The sequence below is a fragment of the Phyllostomus discolor genome, chromosome 10, assembly GCF_004126475.2.
Source record: "Phyllostomus discolor isolate MPI-MPIP mPhyDis1 chromosome 10, mPhyDis1.pri.v3, whole genome shotgun sequence".
NCBI classification, from domain to species: domain Eukaryota; kingdom Metazoa; phylum Chordata; class Mammalia; order Chiroptera; family Phyllostomidae; genus Phyllostomus; species Phyllostomus discolor.
The window spans coordinates 29,111,363-29,132,112 of record NC_040912.2 but is presented as its reverse complement, the minus strand read 5'-3'; the positions used below and the strand labels follow the sequence as shown (position 1 = coordinate 29,132,112).

The 20,750-nt window shown below is 40.6% G+C and overlaps 1 protein-coding gene across 1 annotated transcript in view; it reads left to right on the top strand.

The window, feature by feature from the left end:
* The window catches only part of COL1A2 (collagen type I alpha 2 chain), a 35,937-nt gene extending 16,313 nt beyond the window's left edge, over window positions 1–19,624 (top strand). The window contains exons 22-52 of the mRNA XM_028525178.2: window positions 373–426; window positions 526–624; window positions 1,554–1,607; window positions 2,067–2,165; window positions 2,549–2,602; window positions 3,039–3,092; window positions 3,244–3,297; window positions 3,566–3,619; window positions 4,595–4,639; window positions 5,843–5,941; window positions 7,144–7,251; window positions 7,910–7,963; window positions 8,900–8,953; window positions 9,656–9,709; window positions 9,806–9,859; window positions 9,957–10,064; window positions 10,452–10,505; window positions 11,373–11,426; window positions 12,390–12,551; window positions 13,277–13,384; window positions 14,047–14,154; window positions 14,545–14,598; window positions 14,686–14,793; window positions 14,936–14,989; window positions 15,376–15,483; window positions 15,959–16,012; window positions 16,128–16,235; window positions 16,572–16,830; window positions 17,272–17,456; window positions 18,114–18,356; window positions 19,102–19,624. Coding sequence (XP_028380979.1) covers window positions 373–426; window positions 526–624; window positions 1,554–1,607; window positions 2,067–2,165; window positions 2,549–2,602; window positions 3,039–3,092; window positions 3,244–3,297; window positions 3,566–3,619; window positions 4,595–4,639; window positions 5,843–5,941; window positions 7,144–7,251; window positions 7,910–7,963; window positions 8,900–8,953; window positions 9,656–9,709; window positions 9,806–9,859; window positions 9,957–10,064; window positions 10,452–10,505; window positions 11,373–11,426; window positions 12,390–12,551; window positions 13,277–13,384; window positions 14,047–14,154; window positions 14,545–14,598; window positions 14,686–14,793; window positions 14,936–14,989; window positions 15,376–15,483; window positions 15,959–16,012; window positions 16,128–16,235; window positions 16,572–16,830; window positions 17,272–17,456; window positions 18,114–18,356; window positions 19,102–19,248 — 2,904 coding nt within the window. The 3' untranslated portion in view covers window positions 19,249–19,624. The remainder of the gene's footprint in view (window positions 1–372; window positions 427–525; window positions 625–1,553; window positions 1,608–2,066; window positions 2,166–2,548; window positions 2,603–3,038; window positions 3,093–3,243; window positions 3,298–3,565; window positions 3,620–4,594; window positions 4,640–5,842; window positions 5,942–7,143; window positions 7,252–7,909; window positions 7,964–8,899; window positions 8,954–9,655; window positions 9,710–9,805; window positions 9,860–9,956; window positions 10,065–10,451; window positions 10,506–11,372; window positions 11,427–12,389; window positions 12,552–13,276; window positions 13,385–14,046; window positions 14,155–14,544; window positions 14,599–14,685; window positions 14,794–14,935; window positions 14,990–15,375; window positions 15,484–15,958; window positions 16,013–16,127; window positions 16,236–16,571; window positions 16,831–17,271; window positions 17,457–18,113; window positions 18,357–19,101) is intronic.
* Window positions 19,625–20,750: the final 1,126 nt, after the last annotated feature.

Here is a 20,750-nt window from a genome sequence, read left to right as displayed (position 1 = left end):
GTAGGTTCCAAATGCTCTTGTCACCCAAACACACCAGAGGCAGATGATGACATCCTTTCATTGGGAATTGGTCAGAATTATTGAGTGCATTTTCCAGACGAAGGAAGCATCTGCTTTCCATATGCTTTATTAAATCAGTGACCCTCATTTTGGTATGTTATAAAATTGGTCTGGAAACAATGTTGACCTACTTTTGCAAAATGCTTCCTCCATGCATTCCTTTGGGGTTTGGGTAAAGGTTTTGACATGGTCTGTGTTCATATCCCCCCCTTAAGGGAATCTAGCTTTTTTGCATCATGCCATGTTTTAATAAGTCCTACCTTATTAAAGGATTGTCTCCAATTCTCTTCTGTTTCATGTATTTTCTTACAGGGTAATCCCGGTAGTCGTGGTCTTCCTGGAGCTGATGGCAGAGCTGGTGTCATGGTAGGTAGTCTATCACTCGTTTCCTGGGAAAGAACTTGAAGCTTCTGGTGGTAGTGTGTTATTCACTTTAGCCCTGCCCCTCTCCCTTCTTTTTAATAGGGCCCTGCTGGTAGTCGTGGTCCATCCGGTCCTGCTGGTGCCCGAGGTCCCAATGGAGATTCTGGTCGCCCTGGAGAGCCTGGCCTCATGGGACCCCGAGTAAGTGTCACATTGATTCCAAGCAAATCACACATGGCATTATTTCCTTCTTTAAAGAAATGAATATTTGCAGGAGACAATAAAAAAACAAAAGTAAATTCATTAGTAGGCTTGCTGATAGTTGCTTTTTTTAAATTTAACTTCATCAAAGCCTACTAAATATTTTTACAAATTTGGTTAGCTTAAAAATTTCCTATTTATTACTTGATACAATGGCTATAAGGTTTGGGGAAGAATAGATTTATTTTAATATATCCAAATTAGGTTGGTTCTTCTATCAGCATGAATCTTTTATCTCAATTTGTGAGTTTTATATAAGGTGTTCATGAAACGTATTAGGACTATACATTATCATTTTATGTGATTCATAGTGAAATCATTCTTCCAGCAATCACAAAGTGCTATAATGTATTCAGCATCACACTTGCTGTGAAGAAATGACCTTTAGATCTGTAGACACGCTAATCCATAGCAATAGAGTGATTTTTTGCCTCCATTATCTCGTATGGATAAATATCAACTGTAATTATTCCATAAACAAGTAATAAAGACACCAAGTACAGCAATAAAAATTCATCTTGAAAATGGTTTACTAAAAGTATTTGTTTTCCTAGTATGGGCAAATAACATGATATATTTTGCCCATATAATATGTTCTTAACAATTTCTTGAGAGATCTACAAACAGATCAGTTGTACTAAAATTCAGTAAAAGGAAAGGCACAAACAAATAGAGAGAAAATGAATTCAGGGCTCTTTACATATTTCCCAGCTAGTGGCTAATACTCCTAATGATTTACCCTAGACAACAAACAAAAAGTGGGGGGAAGTGCTTTTGTGAGATTACAATTAATTGGAGCCTCATGCACATACTAATTGGAGTGTGTGCATAAAATTGTCAATATGAAAACATCTCCATTTGCTTCATAGGGTTTTCCCGGTGCCCCTGGAAGTGTTGGCCCAGCTGGTAAAGAAGGTCCCGTGGTAAGTGTCATTCATTTGCCATTATATTTTCAAGGACACTCATTGTACTCTCATCAAGTCTGTTCTGTGGCTTGTTTATACATGAACACGTTGGAAATAAATATCAGCCACATACATCATCTGGGAACACAGAGTAATGGATTATAATTACTGAATCCAAATGAATGCAGTGCTGAAAGGGGAAAAGGAAAAAGAAAAACATGGCAGAGAAAATTGAAGCAGGTGACAAGGGTTCGAAAAGAGAGGAGAGAGGGAACTGTGTATATATGAAATTGACTGGCTGTGTGTGTACTGGCTTCCTATTTAGAAAAGGAAAAGGGATTCATAATTCATCGACACTTTATACAGGAAGTTCCATTCATTCAGAAATCTATTGCTTCATCCCATGGCAGCATCACAAGCTCGAGGTCGTGAGACCCTGTTGATGCTGAGTAACATTTAAATAAACTCTGGTTTCAGGGCCTCCCTGGCATCGACGGCAGGCCCGGACCCATCGGCCCAGCTGGAGCACGAGGAGAGCCTGGCAACATCGGGTTCCCTGGACCCAAAGGCCCCAGTGTAAGAATCACCACAATCTCTTCTCCCTTGGCACTTTTTTTTTTGGCCACATTTCACCAAAACTCTAATATTTCTCCCTTGTCTTAGTTTGCCCCACTTCAGGGGGGTTCCTCCCAACATGGGAAAATTGCAGGCCACTGACCAAATTAAAAGCTGAACTCTGGTGTAGCACTGTACACTGCCGAAAACCCATCTCCTGAGTCACGCTTTGCAGACACAGCTGCACCTTGTTGTATTTGGAGCTACAGAATGATGGTTCCTACGTTAGATAGCAAAATTCACACCCTAAGCATCTGGAAAAAAAAAAAGCGAGAAACTAACATTTCAAAATTATCATGATTAATTTGACAGTAAATGTATAATTTTTTAAATATTTATTATAGGGTGAACCTGGCAAAGTTGGCGAAAAAGGACACGCTGGTCTCCCTGGTGCTCGGGTAGGTGCTAACTTCCAAGCAATCTATTCACATAGTATTCACCCAGGAAACACTCCCTGGGAGGCCGTCACTTTCTTTCCAAGGTGACAGCCCCCAGGCTGATGTTACCATTAAAAAGAATGTTTTTCTTTTCAAACCACACTCGGAAGGAAGTGAGCTATAACAAAACAGAATATATTAAGTCTAAAAGATGATGCACTCAGATTTTATTTAATGCATTCCCTAGCTGTCATTAATTGCCCTCCATCTGTGGACTTCCCATGAACCACATCAAAAGTTAGTAGCTGGTATTTGGGCCTTGGCAGGGGACCCACCGTGAGTTTAGTTCATGCCCAAATGACAAGCTTTATTTTGAGCAAGTGATGCGGGAAGCTTTGAGACATCCTAAAGTGCCCAACTCCAGGGTAACTCTGAACCCTTCTGTTAAACATTTTAGGGCGCTCCAGGTCCTGATGGAAACAATGGTGCTCAGGGGCCTCCTGGACTACAAGTGAGTATTTCCCCCACTCTTGTTCTTTTCTTCCCTAAAATAAATCTAGTCCTGCAAAAGAACCATCTTCTTTTTCCAGTCCAAAAGCAATGTCACTAGATAGTCATGGTGGCACATACCATTATTTATGCTGTCTTTCCTATCACTTCAGGGTGTCCAAGGTGGAAAAGGTGAACAAGGCCCAGCTGGTCCTCCAGGCTTCCAGGTAAGTCATCTAAGGCCTGCAGAACACTGCCTTGGGTCAGAGTCCCCAGCATAGATCTCCACACTGCTCTTCACCACCACAGAGCACATGATTTCAGAACCAACGCGAAGAAGCTGCATTTTTTTCAAGGCCAACTTTTGTCTAATGCTTTAATAACACACAATAGTTAGTGACCATATTGATATTAGATAGTTTCCCCCGAAACCTAATTATCAGCACATCCCCTGAAGATAGCCATGAGATTGAAAGTGGTATTTCTTTCCTCTAGGGACTGCCTGGCCCCGCAGGTACAGCTGGTGAGCTTGGCAAGCCAGGAGAAAGGGTGAGTAAACAAGCTAGAGTAAATTCACCTAAACTCGGGACTTTAGTACCTGTACTTTAGTACTTTAGTACCCCTGTTTAGTACCCTACTGCAGGATAATTATAATATGCAATATGCAAAAGGAAGCTTCATATTTCATACGTTAATGATAGTGTTCTGCATATGTCAATACTGATAAAGAGAATGAGCCAAGTTACCCAATTTTGATCAAATTACTTTGTTTTAAGGGTTGAGTGAAACATCACACTACGGAAATAAAATGAATCGATGAACATTCCACTTAATAGCCTTATTTTTTGTGTTGCTCTTGGTAATGTTAAAATATAAATTATGTCCTTCTCTGTAGTGAAACGGTAAATGCACTGATTTTTCATCAAAGTAGACCCTGAAAAATCACGTTTAATGTTTTTCTTGGCATTCGCACATGATGCTGCTATCCACAGTCAGAGCATGAGCTCTGAGTCATTTTCTTTGTGATTGTGATGGATGTTTCTCAGTTCAGCTACATTATGTGGCCTGGTCTCCTCTGTCAACAGTGGGGCACATTAAGGAGACAGCTGGCCAATAATAAAGGAGATACACTTGGGTATGCAATTTAACTAGGTAATGTGTATAATACGGTCATTTCAATTAAGAAAAACAGTCTGTTATATAGCTAAAAGTAGGCAATGTCTGATACTGTTCATCATTATGTATCATGTTACCAAAGCAGAGAGTCTGTTTGGTCACTTTTTTAAAAGCAATGAACTAAATAATGAGAAACTTAAATTTCCGGATACCAAGTTCTAGGATAAATAAAGCTTTGATCAGCGAGAGTTTCACTTTTTCTAACAGCCCATGTACTTACATACTCATATAGGTAGGGCCTATCTGGTTTTATTTTACTCATTATGACATGTCTAAATATCATATTCATAAGTAGATTCAAAGAACGTACATAAATCTCATGATTTATTTATTTTCTGGTTTCGCTAGGGTCTCCCTGGTGAATTTGGTCTCCCTGGTCCTGCTGGCCCTAGAGTAAGTATTACATAACAAACCTTTCATAAACATCTGGGTGTGCTTCTTTAAAACAAGTACTGTTTTCTCCTGCAAAATACTGATGGCCTTGCAACAAGTTCCTGACCCTCTTCTGTCGTCAAACGTAATCTGTAGACAGCATTGGATTTGGAAATTGACAACAAATTTTTTAAATTTGATTGATCATATTTCCTACTGAAAAACCACACTTATAAGAAATATAAATGAACTAATATATGTATTATATTCAGTAATTTATATAGACAAACATGATGTATTTATGATAGTGGCTCACACTTAGCCAAGGGAAAGTAATATCTTACTAAGACTTAAAGTCAATTTTTGCAGTGTGTGCTGATATTCAAAGTCTAAAGCTGAAATCATGAGTTTACTCTTACAAATAAAGGAATAAACAAGTGCATTTAGTTTGTCTGTGGTCATTAGAATATCTGGAATGATTAGCTTGCCCCTAAAGTGACCTGTTATGTGACTAGTTGCTGCATATGTAGGATATCCAAACAAATTCAATATCATAGAATTAACGTAGCATAGGACCAAGTTAGAATAAGGGGCTTTGAAACAATTGCAGTGTGGACTTATCTGTTAAATATTCTGGACCGTGGAATATTATTTCATAATGATATTTACATGCAAATTGAGAGATATTTAAATAGATAGATATATACACAAATACATATGCATGTACATATGTATGTCTCCTCTGTTAAATACTGTAACTGCTACACCTTATTGCATGCAATTGCAAAAAGGGAGCATAGATATGATAATATGTAATCTTCTTTACACCTCCCATTGTTATTCACCTAAAATGACACAATATTTCCCTTTGAATGCTATGCATACCTGGCATCTCTTTTTGCCTATGGATCCATGACCAGGAAGAAAAAAAAAAAAGGAAACAAACAGAAAAAGTAAATTAATTCCAAAGGTTGAATTCTATACTCTAGGAGCAACAAGTTTTGGAGTTGTAGTCACAGAATGCTAGAGCTGAATGAGACTTTCAAGATTATGTAATCCCATCCCTTCATTTTACTAGTGGAGAAATTAGAGAACAATAGTTCTAATTTGCTTATCAGTGGCAGAAGCAGGATGCAAAAGCTGAGCAAGTATGAACTCTGGTATGTAAAACAGTGTCTCTGAAAAGCACAAACAATGCAACTCCTCTTCTGATCCCTTTCACAGGGAGAGCGCGGTCCTCCAGGTGAAAGTGGTGCTGTCGGTCCCACCGGTCCTATTGGAAGCCGAGGTGCTTCTGGACCCCCAGGGCCTGAGGGAAACAAGGTAACTTTTGTGTTACATGTTGCTGGTTTGGCCCACTATTCTCCAGAATAAGTAGATCCTTTAAGTAGTAAACTAACTGTTCTTTCAGAGTACTTACTTATTTCCAGTCCTATGATGATGTCCATCTCAGTGTCTGACAACCCAATTCCAGGGGACCTGAATTATTCTAAAACACGGAATCCCAGTGGTCTACACACACAAATGAATTACTATGGGTTTTCACTCTTTTTTCATCACACTGTTTATGCTTCTGTTTTAATCTAGAAAAATCAGATACATTTAGACACTATTTTTAGAGAACAAACTCTTACCTTCTCACTATCCTGCTCATAAAGTAAAATTTCAAAAAGTAGTCTAAATTTTAATAAGAGAATTTATAATGATGAAAATTAATTGGACAGTATACTCACCTCAAAAACATAAACCTGAAAATTTGTGTTTCAAAATAGAATCTGTGGTTCAGATTTTAAAATACGTGAAACGATACATTTCTGAAAAACAGATCACTTCAACCACAATGAAGAGAAAGTAACTGATATTACTTCTGATTCTTACCTCTAAGGGAAAAAAATGTAAAGATTTACTGCAAAATCTAGTTTGGTGTGTGAAAGGATTTTGGAAAAAAAAAATAAACACCAGCTAAGAAAGAGAGTAGAAAACAAGAAGTAAACTTGGTTCTGTGAGGTAGTACTTCAGAAGCTAGTCAACAGGTTTCAAGTCTGTGGAACTGTAAAGCTTTCTGTTAAAAATGGAAGCTATAGTGCCCATGCTTAAGGAGATTAAAATGTCAACATATCCTCAGTTCCTAAGGTCTCTTTCCGTATTTCCTTCTAGGCTAAGAGACATTCTCAAAAATTGGTGGGCAAGTATTTTTCCCTGTCTGCCTTCCATTATCCTGTCCCTTCCCTTCCCCTGCCTGCCTCCTTTAAGAGGATGAGGAGCAGGTGACGGAAAAATCCCAGCGCCACTCTCACTACCTTCTTCTCTCAGTCACCGTGTCACAACAGCACCTTCCTCCGTGACCTTCTCTCTCCTTTCAGAGTCCTCCTTGTGTCTCTGAGGAGGCAATGATGCTTTCTAAGAAATGTTTTCTAAGAAACGTTCTAATAAATGTCTAACACATTGGAATCCTTCAAGAGTTTGCATTCTCATTTTCTTCTCTTGCCACTGAAATAATTGATTTCACATGTGTTTGATCCAAGGGTGAACCTGGTGCCATCGGTACTCCGGGCACGGCTGGTGCACCTGGTCCTGGTGGACTCCCTGGAGAGAGGGGCGCTGCTGGCATGCCTGGGGGCAAAGGAGAAAAGGTATCCCCTTTCCATGTTGAACTTTAATGCATGTTGCTGAGGAACTCTGGCAAGAAGACTGCACGGGGCTGTCCAGTTTTTACAATCCTTGGCCGGTGGTCTGGTAGCGCTCTGAAACCTATGTCTGTGCGTCCCCCTCTGCCACCGAGCACCCACGCATTTCTAAACTCACTGATCTGGCAAAATTCCTTGCTACCATGGAATTTCACACAAACAGATGGTGTTGAGTAATACATGAGGCTCATTTTAATGCCACGAACAATAATGCCTCATCCTGCCCTAATTAATGGCAAGAAGCTATATTGAACAGCTGTCAACCGTGCGGCCGCATTAGTTATGCCACAGGAGTGATTGGGCACCAGAGCCATTGTGGCATTGCCTTAAAATGCTCTCCACATGCATTTGGACTTTGCTTGATTATGCTTCAGTGGGGTTATAAAAATTACATAAAAAGGATATCTAATGATAATCTAGAAAAGTCCTTGATTATTTTTTCTTTGTTTGAAATTCCTCATTCAACATCCTGTAGAATGGTAGAGAATCAAGGCGTTACTGAAGACTTTAAATGACTGAAGTATTGTAGCATGTTCTGGGAAAACACTTCTGACTAAAAAGTTCGGTCAGAAAACAAAAAGTTGCTCCTGCTTCTTATTTTCAGGGTGAAACTGGCCTCAGAGGTGAAATTGGGAGCGCAGGCAGAGACGGTGCTCGTGTGAGTAAACTTTTGTTTGTGTCTGTTTGTACTTAGATGATCTCTTTTCTACCTCTTGACCTCTCACTCAGTGGAGAAGCTTTCCAAAATAGAACTGACAAAAGGATTCAAGTCTAGTAAAAGAGTATTGCATGCCTTCCTGGATCTATGATTGATGATATTTTACATGTTCCAGAAGAAAAATTCAACAGGACTTTCTCCTTTAAAAATCATAGCCTGAATTTTCTATCTTCTTCATTGTTAACTGTACCAAGTAAAAACTACAACCCCAAAACTCTGGGGTTAATGGAACTTTACAGGATTTCTGAAGTTATTATAGTGCTTTAGGGGGAAAAAATACATCTTAAGAAGCCAGAATCCCTAACAAGATCCTGTTTGTTTACATGTTTGTCTTAAAAAGTTATCACTCAAAGAGCAGCGCCCAAGATTAGCTGTCAGTGCCATAGAGCTGCCAAAGATAATCCCAGAGAGGTGTAACAACCACACCCACAGTGTCGGCATCGCATCGTGGCTCTTCCAGGCCATAAGCTACCTTGGTCCCTTCTTCACTCTCTCTCAGAGCTGGTAACTCGCTGTGGCACGTTCATAACAGTCCTTTCTCTGAATCACACAGTGCTAACAGTTCCAAACAAGGCTACCCACTGCTCTCCAGGGGATTCAACAACAGCAGAGAGTTCAGATCTCCCCAATTCCTAATCTGCCCATGCTTTACACTCTTCCATAACCTTTACCACTGCAGTACTCTCCTCCTGAGAGTGGCTTCTCATAGTCTTGGTAATTAGAACTGAAATGCATCAAAGGCTTTGGTGATATGCCCCCAGAGTGTGCAGTGAAAGTGCTCAGTCACTGTTTAAGCACAACGAGAGGGAAGAGCAAGGGTCACTTTTGATGGTATGGGAGTGTTATTACTAAGACTTGTTTCCTTTTTGGTACTAGGGTGCTCCTGGTGCTGTGGGTGCCCCCGGTCCTTCTGGAGCCACTGGTGACCGGGTAAGCATGCATTTTCCACTAAGCTGCAACTCCCTGAGCCAATAGCAATATCTAAAATTCCCTACCTGCCTTAGCCTCCAAAGTCCCAGCAATTCTTTTTTACAGCTTGGTTTTAAACCCACTGATTTAAAAACTTACAGGTTGTGACGGGGCAGCCAGAAACAAACACTGTGTTTAAAGTTCTCTTTCCTTTCCTATGGATAGGCCAGCTATCCGATCTACGCTTAATCCCTAGGATTTGTTTTAAAGTCTCACTCTGTGCCCATTAAAAATATTCTAACGCACTGAGCCTTCTCAAAGACTTCAATTGTTTTTTAAAAATGAATAAAATACATAGTGTGCTCATTTCATATCGAACTCTGAAAACAGACCTTATTTACTGTATTGCACAGACTTCAGCAAATGGATCGGCCCTGTGTTAATCTAAAAATTATGAAGTCCTCCTCCTAGTATTGTAGGCACTGATCATAGAGGTTTTGCAAGTGTATGACCGAATCCACTCAACCTCCCAGACGAATACAAACATTAAGCAGAGTAAGAATCCACTTCATTTTACTCTGCGAGAGAGAGGTACATTAGTTATCTCTCCCGATGCAACTGCAGGCTCTGAGGAGGAACAGCTGTACCCTTGCTACTCTCCTTCCACCTCCGTGAGCACTTGTGGGAGGCACATTAACTAATTCCTCTTCTGTCCCATCACAGGGAGAGGCTGGCGCTGCTGGTCCTGCTGGTCCTGCCGGTCCTCGTGGTAGCCCTGTAAGTAGAAACCTGGGTCATTTTGGATACTCATAACTTATAGAATTGATGAACCTAAGATTGTTAAGACATTTTTAAATCCCTCCTCCCACCTAGGGTGAACGTGGAGAGGTTGGTCCCGCCGGTCCCAATGGATTTGCTGGCCCTGCTGTGAGTATTATATAATGAAGGTTAATCTGAAAAGATCCCAAGTTGGCAAGTGAGTGAGTTGGAACACCTGAATGATAAAACTGTTCCTTTCCACCAGGGCGCTGCTGGTCAACCTGGTGCTAAAGGAGAGAGAGGAACCAGAGGGCCCAAGGGTGAAAACGGTCCTGTCGGCCCCACAGGCCCCGCTGGAGCTGCTGGACCATCTGTAAGTTGGATTCCCTGGTGGTCAATATGGGCTGTGTAGCTGCCCCCGAAATATTCTAATTCCACATACATCAATCAAGTGCCTACTGTACACACCAGGGAATATGCCAGATAGAAGATGATTCTAAAAATAAGAATTAATGTTTGTATACTGGCTTTACAATTTGTAAAAATCTCATTGTATTACCTTACCTTTTCAATAATCCCATAGGGTGGTAATATTGAGGCAAGAACATTTAGATTATTTTATTTGATGCAGATAATTATTTTTAATTCCTGGATTTGCTTCTAGTAGATGTGGGAATGATCCCTTTGAAGAAAAGAAAGACATTTGTAAGAATTGTTTTGTGATTTAACCCTATCTTTTTGTTTGTCTGTTTCCATGTAGGGTCCAAATGGTGCCCCTGGTCCTGCTGGAGGTCGAGGTGATGGTGGCCCCCCTGTGAGTATTTAAAATGGACTCTAATAACTTTTATTTCTTCAAAATCCAATAGGGACAACTTGAAAGTTTGGAATTTTTTGGTACATTTGGACTAAAATAAGGAGATGCTTGAGATTTGAGTCAGCTCATTCAGAGAAGTTCTGATATTGAAGTTAAGGTCAGGTTCATGGGATGTGAACTTAATCCCAGTGTCATGTATATTACTACCACCTCACTTGAAGTAATGACCAATATTAAGCCCTGGTAGTTGAGTTGTGAAATGGGTAAAACATGTTTGGTACCCTTTATCTCCCAGTTGATGCCTCCCTTCCTTTGCCTGACCAGGTCCTTTCCCTTGGCACCCGGTGCTAGCCCACCCCCTCCCCAGAGACCCAGAGCTCCCCAAGAACGACCTCCATTGATGCCTTCCTTCTTTCACCAGACAACAATTAATACTCGGTCTTTTGTAGTATCTTACTCTGTAAACAAAATTACTTGTTCAGTGTCCATTCCCCAAGCACTCAGCCAAATGGTTAAGATTGTTATTAATACACACACATCAATGTGTGACAATTGACAGGCAATGTGGCATAGTGTGTCAACTTCTTGCTCTCACAATCATCAGATATGTTAACATTTTGAAAAGGATCCTCAGAACTTTAATGCAACTGGGGGCACGCCAGCGAGGAAGATGGAAGAGATGGAGGGTCTTGGGGTCCTCATGAAATAACACTCCATGTGACACTGCCACCGCCTCCCCCTTCGTCCATCCCTTGTCATATGTTTTAGAGATTTGTCAGAGGAGAAATTTCCATTTTTACTGAAATCTCTGAAGTTGGTGTTGATTGTAGACTTTTAATATGGAATTTTAATGTCCTTGGTCCTCAGGGCATGACTGGTTTCCCTGGTGCTGCCGGACGCACTGGCCCTCCTGGACCCGCCGTAAGTAAATCACTTCCCAGGGGGTCTCCACGTGCTCTCGCCTGGCCTCTGCCGGGGGACGGTGGAAAACTCTGTAAAAATATGCTACAGAGGTTTAGCTACTACCTTCCCTGTCTGAAATCAGTTTTTCTGAGCCATTAAAGCAAAATCTTCACAAGTTATATTTTATAATAACAGTTTAGGAGGATTTTATTCATATGAACACAAGTCTTCTTTTAGGGGCATGGGGGTTTTTTTGTTAAAAATTAAAACAAAAAAAAAACAGAACAGTTTTACTCACGTATCAGGTAGTTCTTTATCTAATTACCCTTTATGGCCAACATTCTGCCTTCATAGTTAAGGTATAATTTTTCCTGAATTTAAAGGTGGTTTGGCCTCTAATTTAATTCAGATTCAGGCTCTCCTGTCAGGACTCAAGAGAATTTAATTAATTACCAAGGCTTAAGTCTTCCGGTTAAGGTTTCAGGGGGGGAAAATAGCGAAGATGTTGATTTCTTGGAATCCTTTTATAGGTTCATAACAGAAAAACCTTCATTCCCTGTAGGCATTTAATTAAAGCTAGTTGAGAGCATATGTGATTCCTCATTTATGAACAAAATGCCAGTATCAGTTTTCTTCAGAAAGAAATGGCTGGAGTCCTCCAAAGTCCCGTTCATTTACAGCGAACTTTTGGAACTTCACACAGTTCCCATCAGCCAGGCTGCTGGTGCTACAGCCGTGCTTCCCTCACAGACATTTGCCTCAGCTTCTGCCTCTGTTCACTGTTACAGCCGCAGGAGAAGGAAGATGGGAGTTGCTTCTTTCTATAAGAAAGAATGTTAAAAAGTCTAAACCTTTCCCCCACATGGCCAGGATACTATTTTGTTGCTTCACCCTGCATCTTAACATCAAGAACCTCAGCTGCTCTCTTCCAGGCCCATGATGAGGAACAAAAATGGAATGACCTTGTACATTTGCCCACAGGGTATCACTGGCCCTCCTGGTCCCACTGGTGCTGCTGGTAAAGAAGGAATTCGTGGGCCTCGTGGTGACCAAGGTCCAGTTGGCCGAACTGGAGAAACAGGTGCAGGTGGCCCCCCTGGATTTACTGGTGAAAAGGGTCCTTCTGGAGAGACTGGTGCTGCTGTAAGTGATCTTAACTCCTCTTTCTTAATCCTTCGTGTTGAGTGAAAGGCAAGCCCTTGCATAAATCATTAAAGAGTATGTGTTTGTTGACCAGTGCTACAGGCTCTCAAGCAGAGCTCAGTTGAGCCAGGAAATCTGTCTAACAGATATTGGGGTGTCATAGCTTCAGCAGATGCTTCTAAAGCACTAGATGGGCATGGCAATAAGTGAGAAAACTCACCATTTTACCAAAACAGCCCTTTAAGCAGTTGAGAGCACCTTGCTGGTATGGGGATGTGAACAGAATCACATGGCAGTGGTCATCCCACTATACATTAACTGATCTCAGTGAGCTACCAGTTCTTTATACCTGCGTTGTCCGGTATTATTGCTACTCTGAAGCGTGCCTTTGTTAGGCCTGGTTCAGTTAGACACCACAGTCAAAATTTGCTTCCTGGCATAGATTCTGTGTAAATTCTATTCCATAATCCCAGATGGCTTCATTAATTTCAACCACATATTTTTAAATGTTGCTCCATTGGTCTCAAGAGGGAACTAGGCACACACATATACACGCCAAGATGGAAATTCACCGTCATCACCAGAGAAAAGACACCCAAAGATATGACCTGCCAATAGGAGTTCTGTTTAAACTGAGCACAGCTCATTTTCACAATCCTCAAGCCAACCTGTGTTATCACCCATGGTCTTTACCCGTAACACTCAGTATTTTTCATCTTGTTCAGGGACCTCCTGGCACCCCAGGTCCTCAGGGTATTCTTGGTGCTCCTGGTATCCTGGGTCTCCCAGGCTCTCGAGGCGAACGTGGTCTACCAGGTGCTTCTGGAGCAGTGGTGAGTGTCTGACACCATTCTTCTCATTAACACAATAAAGAATTTAGAAAGCTGCCATTTCAAATGTGACAGATTGATCACTGAATAACTCCACTTAAGATTTTTTATTCATGGCATTGTCTTTGTACAGATCACATGTCACTTATCTGAGAAGCTTTCATGTCACCTTACTTAGACACACGCAATAGGCACAGTTAACATTATGCAGAATGGTTTTTGTCCTTTTGCATGCTTAAGAATGATAAAGCCCTAATTGCATTTACTCTTCTGCAATATGAAATGCTGGCATCATTTATCCTGTAGGAAGAACGAAACTCTGCAGGTTCTGAATCATTCCATTAAACCTCATATGTGACAGCAACCTGAAACCATCTCATCTCCAAAAACTCTCTCAACTTTAGGAATTCATTTCCTTGGGCTATCGGATAAAACTAGGCTCACTTGATACAGAGAACATTCCAAAACTGTGTAAAGCTGACCACCCAAAGTGTGTAAGGGGAGGGTGGGGATGATACCAATGACAGTACTTAACCGTTTTGTGGCCTATTCAATTTCATTTTTTCTTCAAACCGAAAACTCCTGACTTGTTTTTTTTCTGGGAAGGTGAGATTGGCACTCTGTCCAATGACAGCAATACTGTTCTGTCTTCTCTGTCTTTTTAGGGTGAACCTGGTCCCCTCGGCATTTCGGGTCCACCCGGGGCCCGCGGTCCCTCTGGTGGTGTGGGTAATCCCGGAGTCAACGGTGCCCCTGGTGAAGCCGGTCGTGATGTGAGTCTAACACTTGGTCTGTAAAAACCACCTGGCGATGATAGTTCATTGTGGGCAACTTTATACCCTGAGTTGAGGTTCACTTATTCCAAGTTTCTAAAGGTGGTATCTGTTTCTCTATAATATCTACAAATCCTGACCACCCCTAGTATTAAAAATAAGAAGAAATTAACTTGGGATGGGGGATAGGTCTTTAAAAGCATACCCCAAAGTTGGCCAAAATATTAAAAACACCTCTAAAATTATCTAGGTTGGCAAGTTCCTATTTTTAACAGTCTGAAAGGGGATTCATTATTGAGCTCTGGGAGTGATGAAGGCAGAGCAGCTGAACTACGGGGGCTGTGGGCTACGGAGCCTCACAGTGTCTTTACCGGCATGGTGTCTTCACAGGGGAACCCTGGGAATGATGGTCCCCCAGGCCGCGATGGTCAACCTGGACACAAGGTTGGTATACCTCTTCATCTTCCTCTGATTTAAAACTGACTAAACTACAGGCCAGATTAATGCTAAGCTTCATTTTGCCTTTGGTAGGGAGAACGTGGTTACCCTGGCAACGCTGGTCCCGTTGGCGCTGTGGGTGCTCCTGGTCCTCATGGCCCCGTGGGTCCCACTGGCAAACATGGAAACCGTGGTGAACCTGTAAGTCATAAATATAAGTCCCTTAATGTTGTCATCCCTATTGGCTTCACTTCTGACTTACCCACACTTGAGAACTTGCGAGCACCTGCGAGGAAGAGATTGGCTGTACTGATGACTGATGTTCTTCTCTTCCAATACACAGGGTCCTGCTGGTTCTGTGGGTCCCACCGGTCCTGTTGGTCCAAGAGGTCCTAGTGTATGTATATGATGACTTTTTTTTACAAATTAACATTTAGGAGTAGTCTACACTGCCCACTAAGAAAAATAAATATTACATAGGCTAGACTATATAGATATATTTTTAACTATTTAGTCCACATTGAGAACTGCTAAAAATAGCTTTTAAATCTCTTCTATGTCAAATCTCTTCTGCCTGTTTGTATCAGATAATCAAGAAGATCTAGCCAACATTAGAGACAGCTCAGCTAAAGCAGATCAAGAGGAGAGTAGCCTGCACATGACTTTTAGACCTTTGCATGTCTTGGGTTACCTTTGTAAACAGGTTACACAGTATTTGTTGAAAAGAAAATATCACTTGTCTAAAAAGGTAAACATCCTATATGTCCTTCTCTTTCTTTGCAGGGCCCACAAGGCATTCGAGGTGATAAGGGAGAGCCTGGTGATAAGGGTCCCAGAGGTCTTCCTGGCTTAAAGGGACATAATGGATTACAAGGTCTTCCTGGTCTTGCTGTAAGTAAAATGTGGACACCCAGCATATATGCAGATCTTAAAGGTCTTCAACTCAAAATGATCTTCCTCAGATTTTCACTGCTATTGTTCCACAATGTCCTATATCTTATTCATTTCCCATTTTCTGACTAACTTCATTTCTTGGAGATAATGCTATTTCATCTCAACAAGAAAAGGTGAGGGTTAAGGGAGATAAAAAATATACATATATATTAAAATCTCCTGGTAACAATGTCCTTCAACCCCATTTAAAATAAATATAATTAGAGGAATGACTAATACTGCATTGCTGAAGTAGCTTGCAGGAAAAAACATAATTGAATATAATAGACATAATGGGACAAAAGAGCCCCATTTTACAGTTCCAATTTTCTCAATCCAGAGTTATTGAAAATGAAGTTTTCCATTCAATTTTTAAAAATCTACTTTTTGACACACGTTCTGAAAATGTAATTTTCCTGTTTTCTCTTTGAAGGGTCATCACGGCGACCAAGGTGCTTCTGGCCCCGTGGGTCCTGCTGGCCCTAGGGTAGGTGGGCCCCAAAGATGCTTGCCTCTGAGATAGAGCCTATAGCAGGCGGTGAGCCCCCAGCCTCTTCTCCCTTATGAGACTTTCTCTGGTTCACACAGTCCTTCTTCCCTAGGGCCCTGCTGGTCCTAGTGGCCCTCCCGGCAAAGATGGTCGCAGCGGACATCCTGGAACAGTTGGACCTGCTGGCCTTCGTGGCTCTCAGGGTAGCCAAGGCCCTGCTGTAAGTATTATTTGGGGAACGAATAAAGAGCATCACTGACCTAAGGAATGTTTTCTTCAGACTAAACCAAGAGAATCATGGCAATACATTAAAGTGGTCCCCTGCTTCCTCATGCTTTCTACAATATGTAAACATGGCTTCTCTCTATATAATGAGTTGCTTAAGCCCATCCCTGCAAGTATGCCTGGGAGCAAGCTTTTTATTTATAGAAGCTTGATCCTTTTTTACTTATTAAAACATGCTTTTGTGTGATGCCCATCTGAAGACCTGCTGTCATTGATGTCTCCCAGTGTCACCAAATACAAAGCTTCCTCTTTCTCACTTTCACCTTTGCAGGGCCCTCCTGGTCCCCCTGGCCCCCCTGGGCCTCCCGGCATAAGTGGTGGTGGTTATGACTTCGGTTTTGATGGAGACTTCTACCGAGCTGACCAGCCTCGTTCACCACCTTCTCTCAGACCCAAGGATTATGAAGTTGATGCTACTCTGAAATCTCTCAACAACCAGATTGAGACCCTTCTTACTCCTGAAGGCTCTAGGAAGAACCCAGCTCGCACATGCCGTGACTTGAGACTCAGCCACCCAGAGTGGAGCAGTGGTAGGTCAAGATGTCCAGGCTGGTCTGACCTGTCTCATAAATTGGGCTTTTCAAAATCAGTTCCCCCTGACAGTTGGAGTGAAAAGTTTTTGGGTAAAATCTTCACTATGTGAAGCATACACAATTAATGAAGCATTTTTTTCTCCCAGCCATTATCCATTTTCAAACTTCTCTTAATATATATATATGCATATATATATTTCCCTTTTCATGTTAATATATACTCTGATTTGATTTTTCATGGAGAGGGAAGGAGGAATTGTGTAATCTTCAAAATTCTGTGTAATCCTCTCCTTCTGCCTGTTAAATGTGGTGTAGATAATACAACACTGCAATCAAAAATGATACTTACAAGAATCAAAATCATTGACTAGGAATTATTAGAACTTACAGTCTACTCAATGAGAGGTTTTTATGGTTGGGATCTTGTTTTCATAAAAGGTTACTACTGGATTGACCCTAACCAAGGATGCACTATGGATGCTATCAAAGTATACTGTGATTTCTCTACTGGTGAAACCTGCATCCGGGCTCAACCTGAAAACATCCCAGCCAAGAACTGGTATAGAAGTTCCAAGACCAAGAAGCACGTCTGGTTGGGAGAAACTATCAATGGTGGTACCCAGGTGAGGAGGAATCCTACAAACATTCCCTCCCTTAATAGGCAATATTTTGTTAGGATTGTTGGTTTTTTAATCCTTTATCTAAATAGGCTTATTAAAAGAACCTGCTCTTTTAATGGGTTCTGGTTCTATACTGGATTATACTTTAAAGATGGGTTGATTGGACATATCCATAAAACTCAAAGTTATTATTCAAATTTGACTTAACTGATAATCACTGGAGAAGCTGACTAATGTCATCAGCATGAAGGAGTATTGCCATGCATATGTATTTTCAGAACATGAGCTTTTCTAAATGTTTAGTCAACTTTCTCACCAACTTTATTGAATGCCTACTGGTGGGAATTACAAGGAAAGAAATAGGTCCAAATTTCCTATCTCCTTACTTTCTTTATTCTAAATAAGAAATACACACAAAAAGGCTTACCTGGAAAAGGTATCTTTTTGAGATGACCTTGCCTCAGCCTGGTCATTCCTATGTCCCCTCTAGGTAACTAATACTTCAAAGGCAAGTGAATTTTGTTTCTTTTAAAAGCACCCTCTTCTTAAGGTTCAGATCTGACTCCATCATTTTGCCCTATACCAGATTTTTTCTTTTCATTTGACTCAGTATCTAAGTTCTTCTCCACTTAACTGCAATGCCTATCTTATTCTCTGTAGTTTGAATATAATGTTGAAGGAGTAACTACAAAGGAAATGGCTACCCAGCTTGCCTTCATGCGCCTGCTGGCCAACCATGCCTCTCAAAACATCACCTACCACTGCAAGAACAGCATTGCATACATGGATGATGAAACTGGCAACCTGAAAAAGTCTGTCATCCTGCAAGGTTCCAATGATGTTGAACTTGTTTCTGAGGGCAACAGCAGGTTCACTTACAGTGTTCTTGTAGACGGCTGCTCTGTAAGTAATGGTGAAATATGGAAATAGCACTTACTTGGGGGTGGCATGTCCTAGTTTAGACCAGTTAATGAACAGATAAGTGAGTGACCTAACTTATCCAATCTTGTTTCATGAATGGATTTATTTAAATTCAGGTGGTAAATTCAGAGTATTCTTATCAGATCTTGCCTTCTAAAATACTAAAATGTATACTGTCCATATATTAGTTGTTTTTCATTTAACAGCCCTTTTTCTTTTATATTAGTTTCATTTCTCTTCTTAAATAGTAATAGGTGGCCATAACTTAAAATTACTTGAGGTTAAAAGGACCCAAGCTGTAGTTTATGATTACATGTATTTTATTTTACTTATTAGTATGGGCTACCTTTAATTTTTCTTCATGCTTTCTCTACCACATGCTATAAATGGAAGGAAAATTTCAACGCACTGGTAGCAATCCAGCATACCCTCCAACTCTCCCCCCCCATCAGACACACATATGTACACATTCTGAAAATGATAATGTAGCTATAAATCACTTGGAACATGTATTGCAATAATCTTTTTAATGATACTGGTAGGAAGCCTCTCCCCCTAAAGATACCCTCGATGCTGCGCTTTCAAAGATGAACTTGCGGATCCAGGACACATGTCTTTAGAATGACATAAGCCAAAGAGCAGTTCTTACAATATCTAAGGTTCAGATGATGTTAGATTCCAAAATAGTGATGCTTTATGTATATTTCTTCTTCTCTTTTTTAAACAGAAAAAGACAAATGAATGGGGAAAGACAATCATTGAGTACAAAACAAACAAGCCATCTCGCCTGCCTTTCCTTGATATTGCAATTTTGGACATCGGTGGTGCTGACCAAGAATTCAGTTTGGACATTGGCCCAGTCTGTTTCAAATAAATGAACTCAACCTAAATTAAAAGAAAGGAAATCTAAAAAAAACTTTCTCTCTTTGCCATTTCTTTTTCTTCTTTTTAACTAAAAGCTGAATCTTTCCATTTCTTCTGCACATCTACTTGCTTAAATTTTGGGCAAAAGAGAAGGGTGATCAGAGCATTGTGCAATATGGTTTAATTAATTCCCTCTCCCTTTTCCCCTCCCCAAAAGATTTGGAATTTTTTCCAACACTCTTACACCTGTTGTGGAAAATGTCAACCTCTGTAAGAAAACCAAAATAAAAATTGAAAAATAAAAACCATGAACATTTGCACCACTTGTGGCTTTTGAATATCTTCCACAGAGGGAAGTTTAAAACCCAAACTTCCAATGGTTTAAACTACCTCAAAACACTTTCCTGTGAGTGTGACCCATTCCATTAGGTGCTGAACCAGACAGACATGAGCTGAGGTACTTATTTTGTTTTGTTCAAAATACAAAGGTGCTAATTAATAGTATTTCAGATACTTGAAGAATGTTGATGGTGCTAGAAGAATTTGAAGAGAGATCCTCCTCTCTATTGAATTGTATTGTTTTTTTTTCATTTGATTTTGCATCAGTATTTTACATCTTATCCCTGAATAAAGTATGCAGATCCTTTGCCCAACATTGCCGTCTTCTTTAAATTCAGCATTTGTTCTCTGCCAGTCTCATTTTCATCCTCTCCCATGGTTCCAAAGAAGCCTTGTTTCTCAGACAAGCAGGAAAATTAAATTGTACCTATTTTGTATATGTGAGATGTTTAAATAAATTGTGAAAAAATGAAATAAAGCATGTTTGGTTTTCCAAAAGAAAATATTGAGTAAAATTCCTTGTTTTGATGCCCTTTGCAGTATGAATATAGATTATGCCATCTCTACCAGCCATTAGACCAAGTGTTTCCCATTAGAGAGACTGTGCAAAATGAGAGACTTGGTTTGGTAGAAAGAGTAGAGAACAAGGACCCAAGAGACCAGAGTGCCAATGCTGAGTCTGCTCCTTTTGACTGACCTTGAGCACGCTGCCTTTCTGAGTTTCAGTTTCTGTATCTATAACGTGGGGGAGACGCCTTCTCTGACTCAAAATGCATAATTCCTAAGCAACATGGCATTGTTGACCAAAGTTCCAAGCAGGGAGCCGTAGAATCTTTTAGTTTATTCTCCATTAAGCACTTTGAAACAGTGGCTGAAACTTGGTCTATGCACAATTAATCCTATTAACTAAAACAGTTGCAAATATTCAGTAAAAATGACATACACTTAAATCTGATGCAAATGAGTGCAATGCCTGTAAAGAGGTAATGTGTGTGCTGTCAATCAGCATAGACAGTTGTGGGTAACAGTACCATGAACACCTACCTGCCAAATCAATTTCCTTTTCCTTCCCTGTACCTTTCTGTGACATCTTCAATACACTTAAATACAGTGATGTGTCAAGTAAAATGTTAAGATTCATTTAGAGCTTATTTCCTGTTGCAGAACATAATT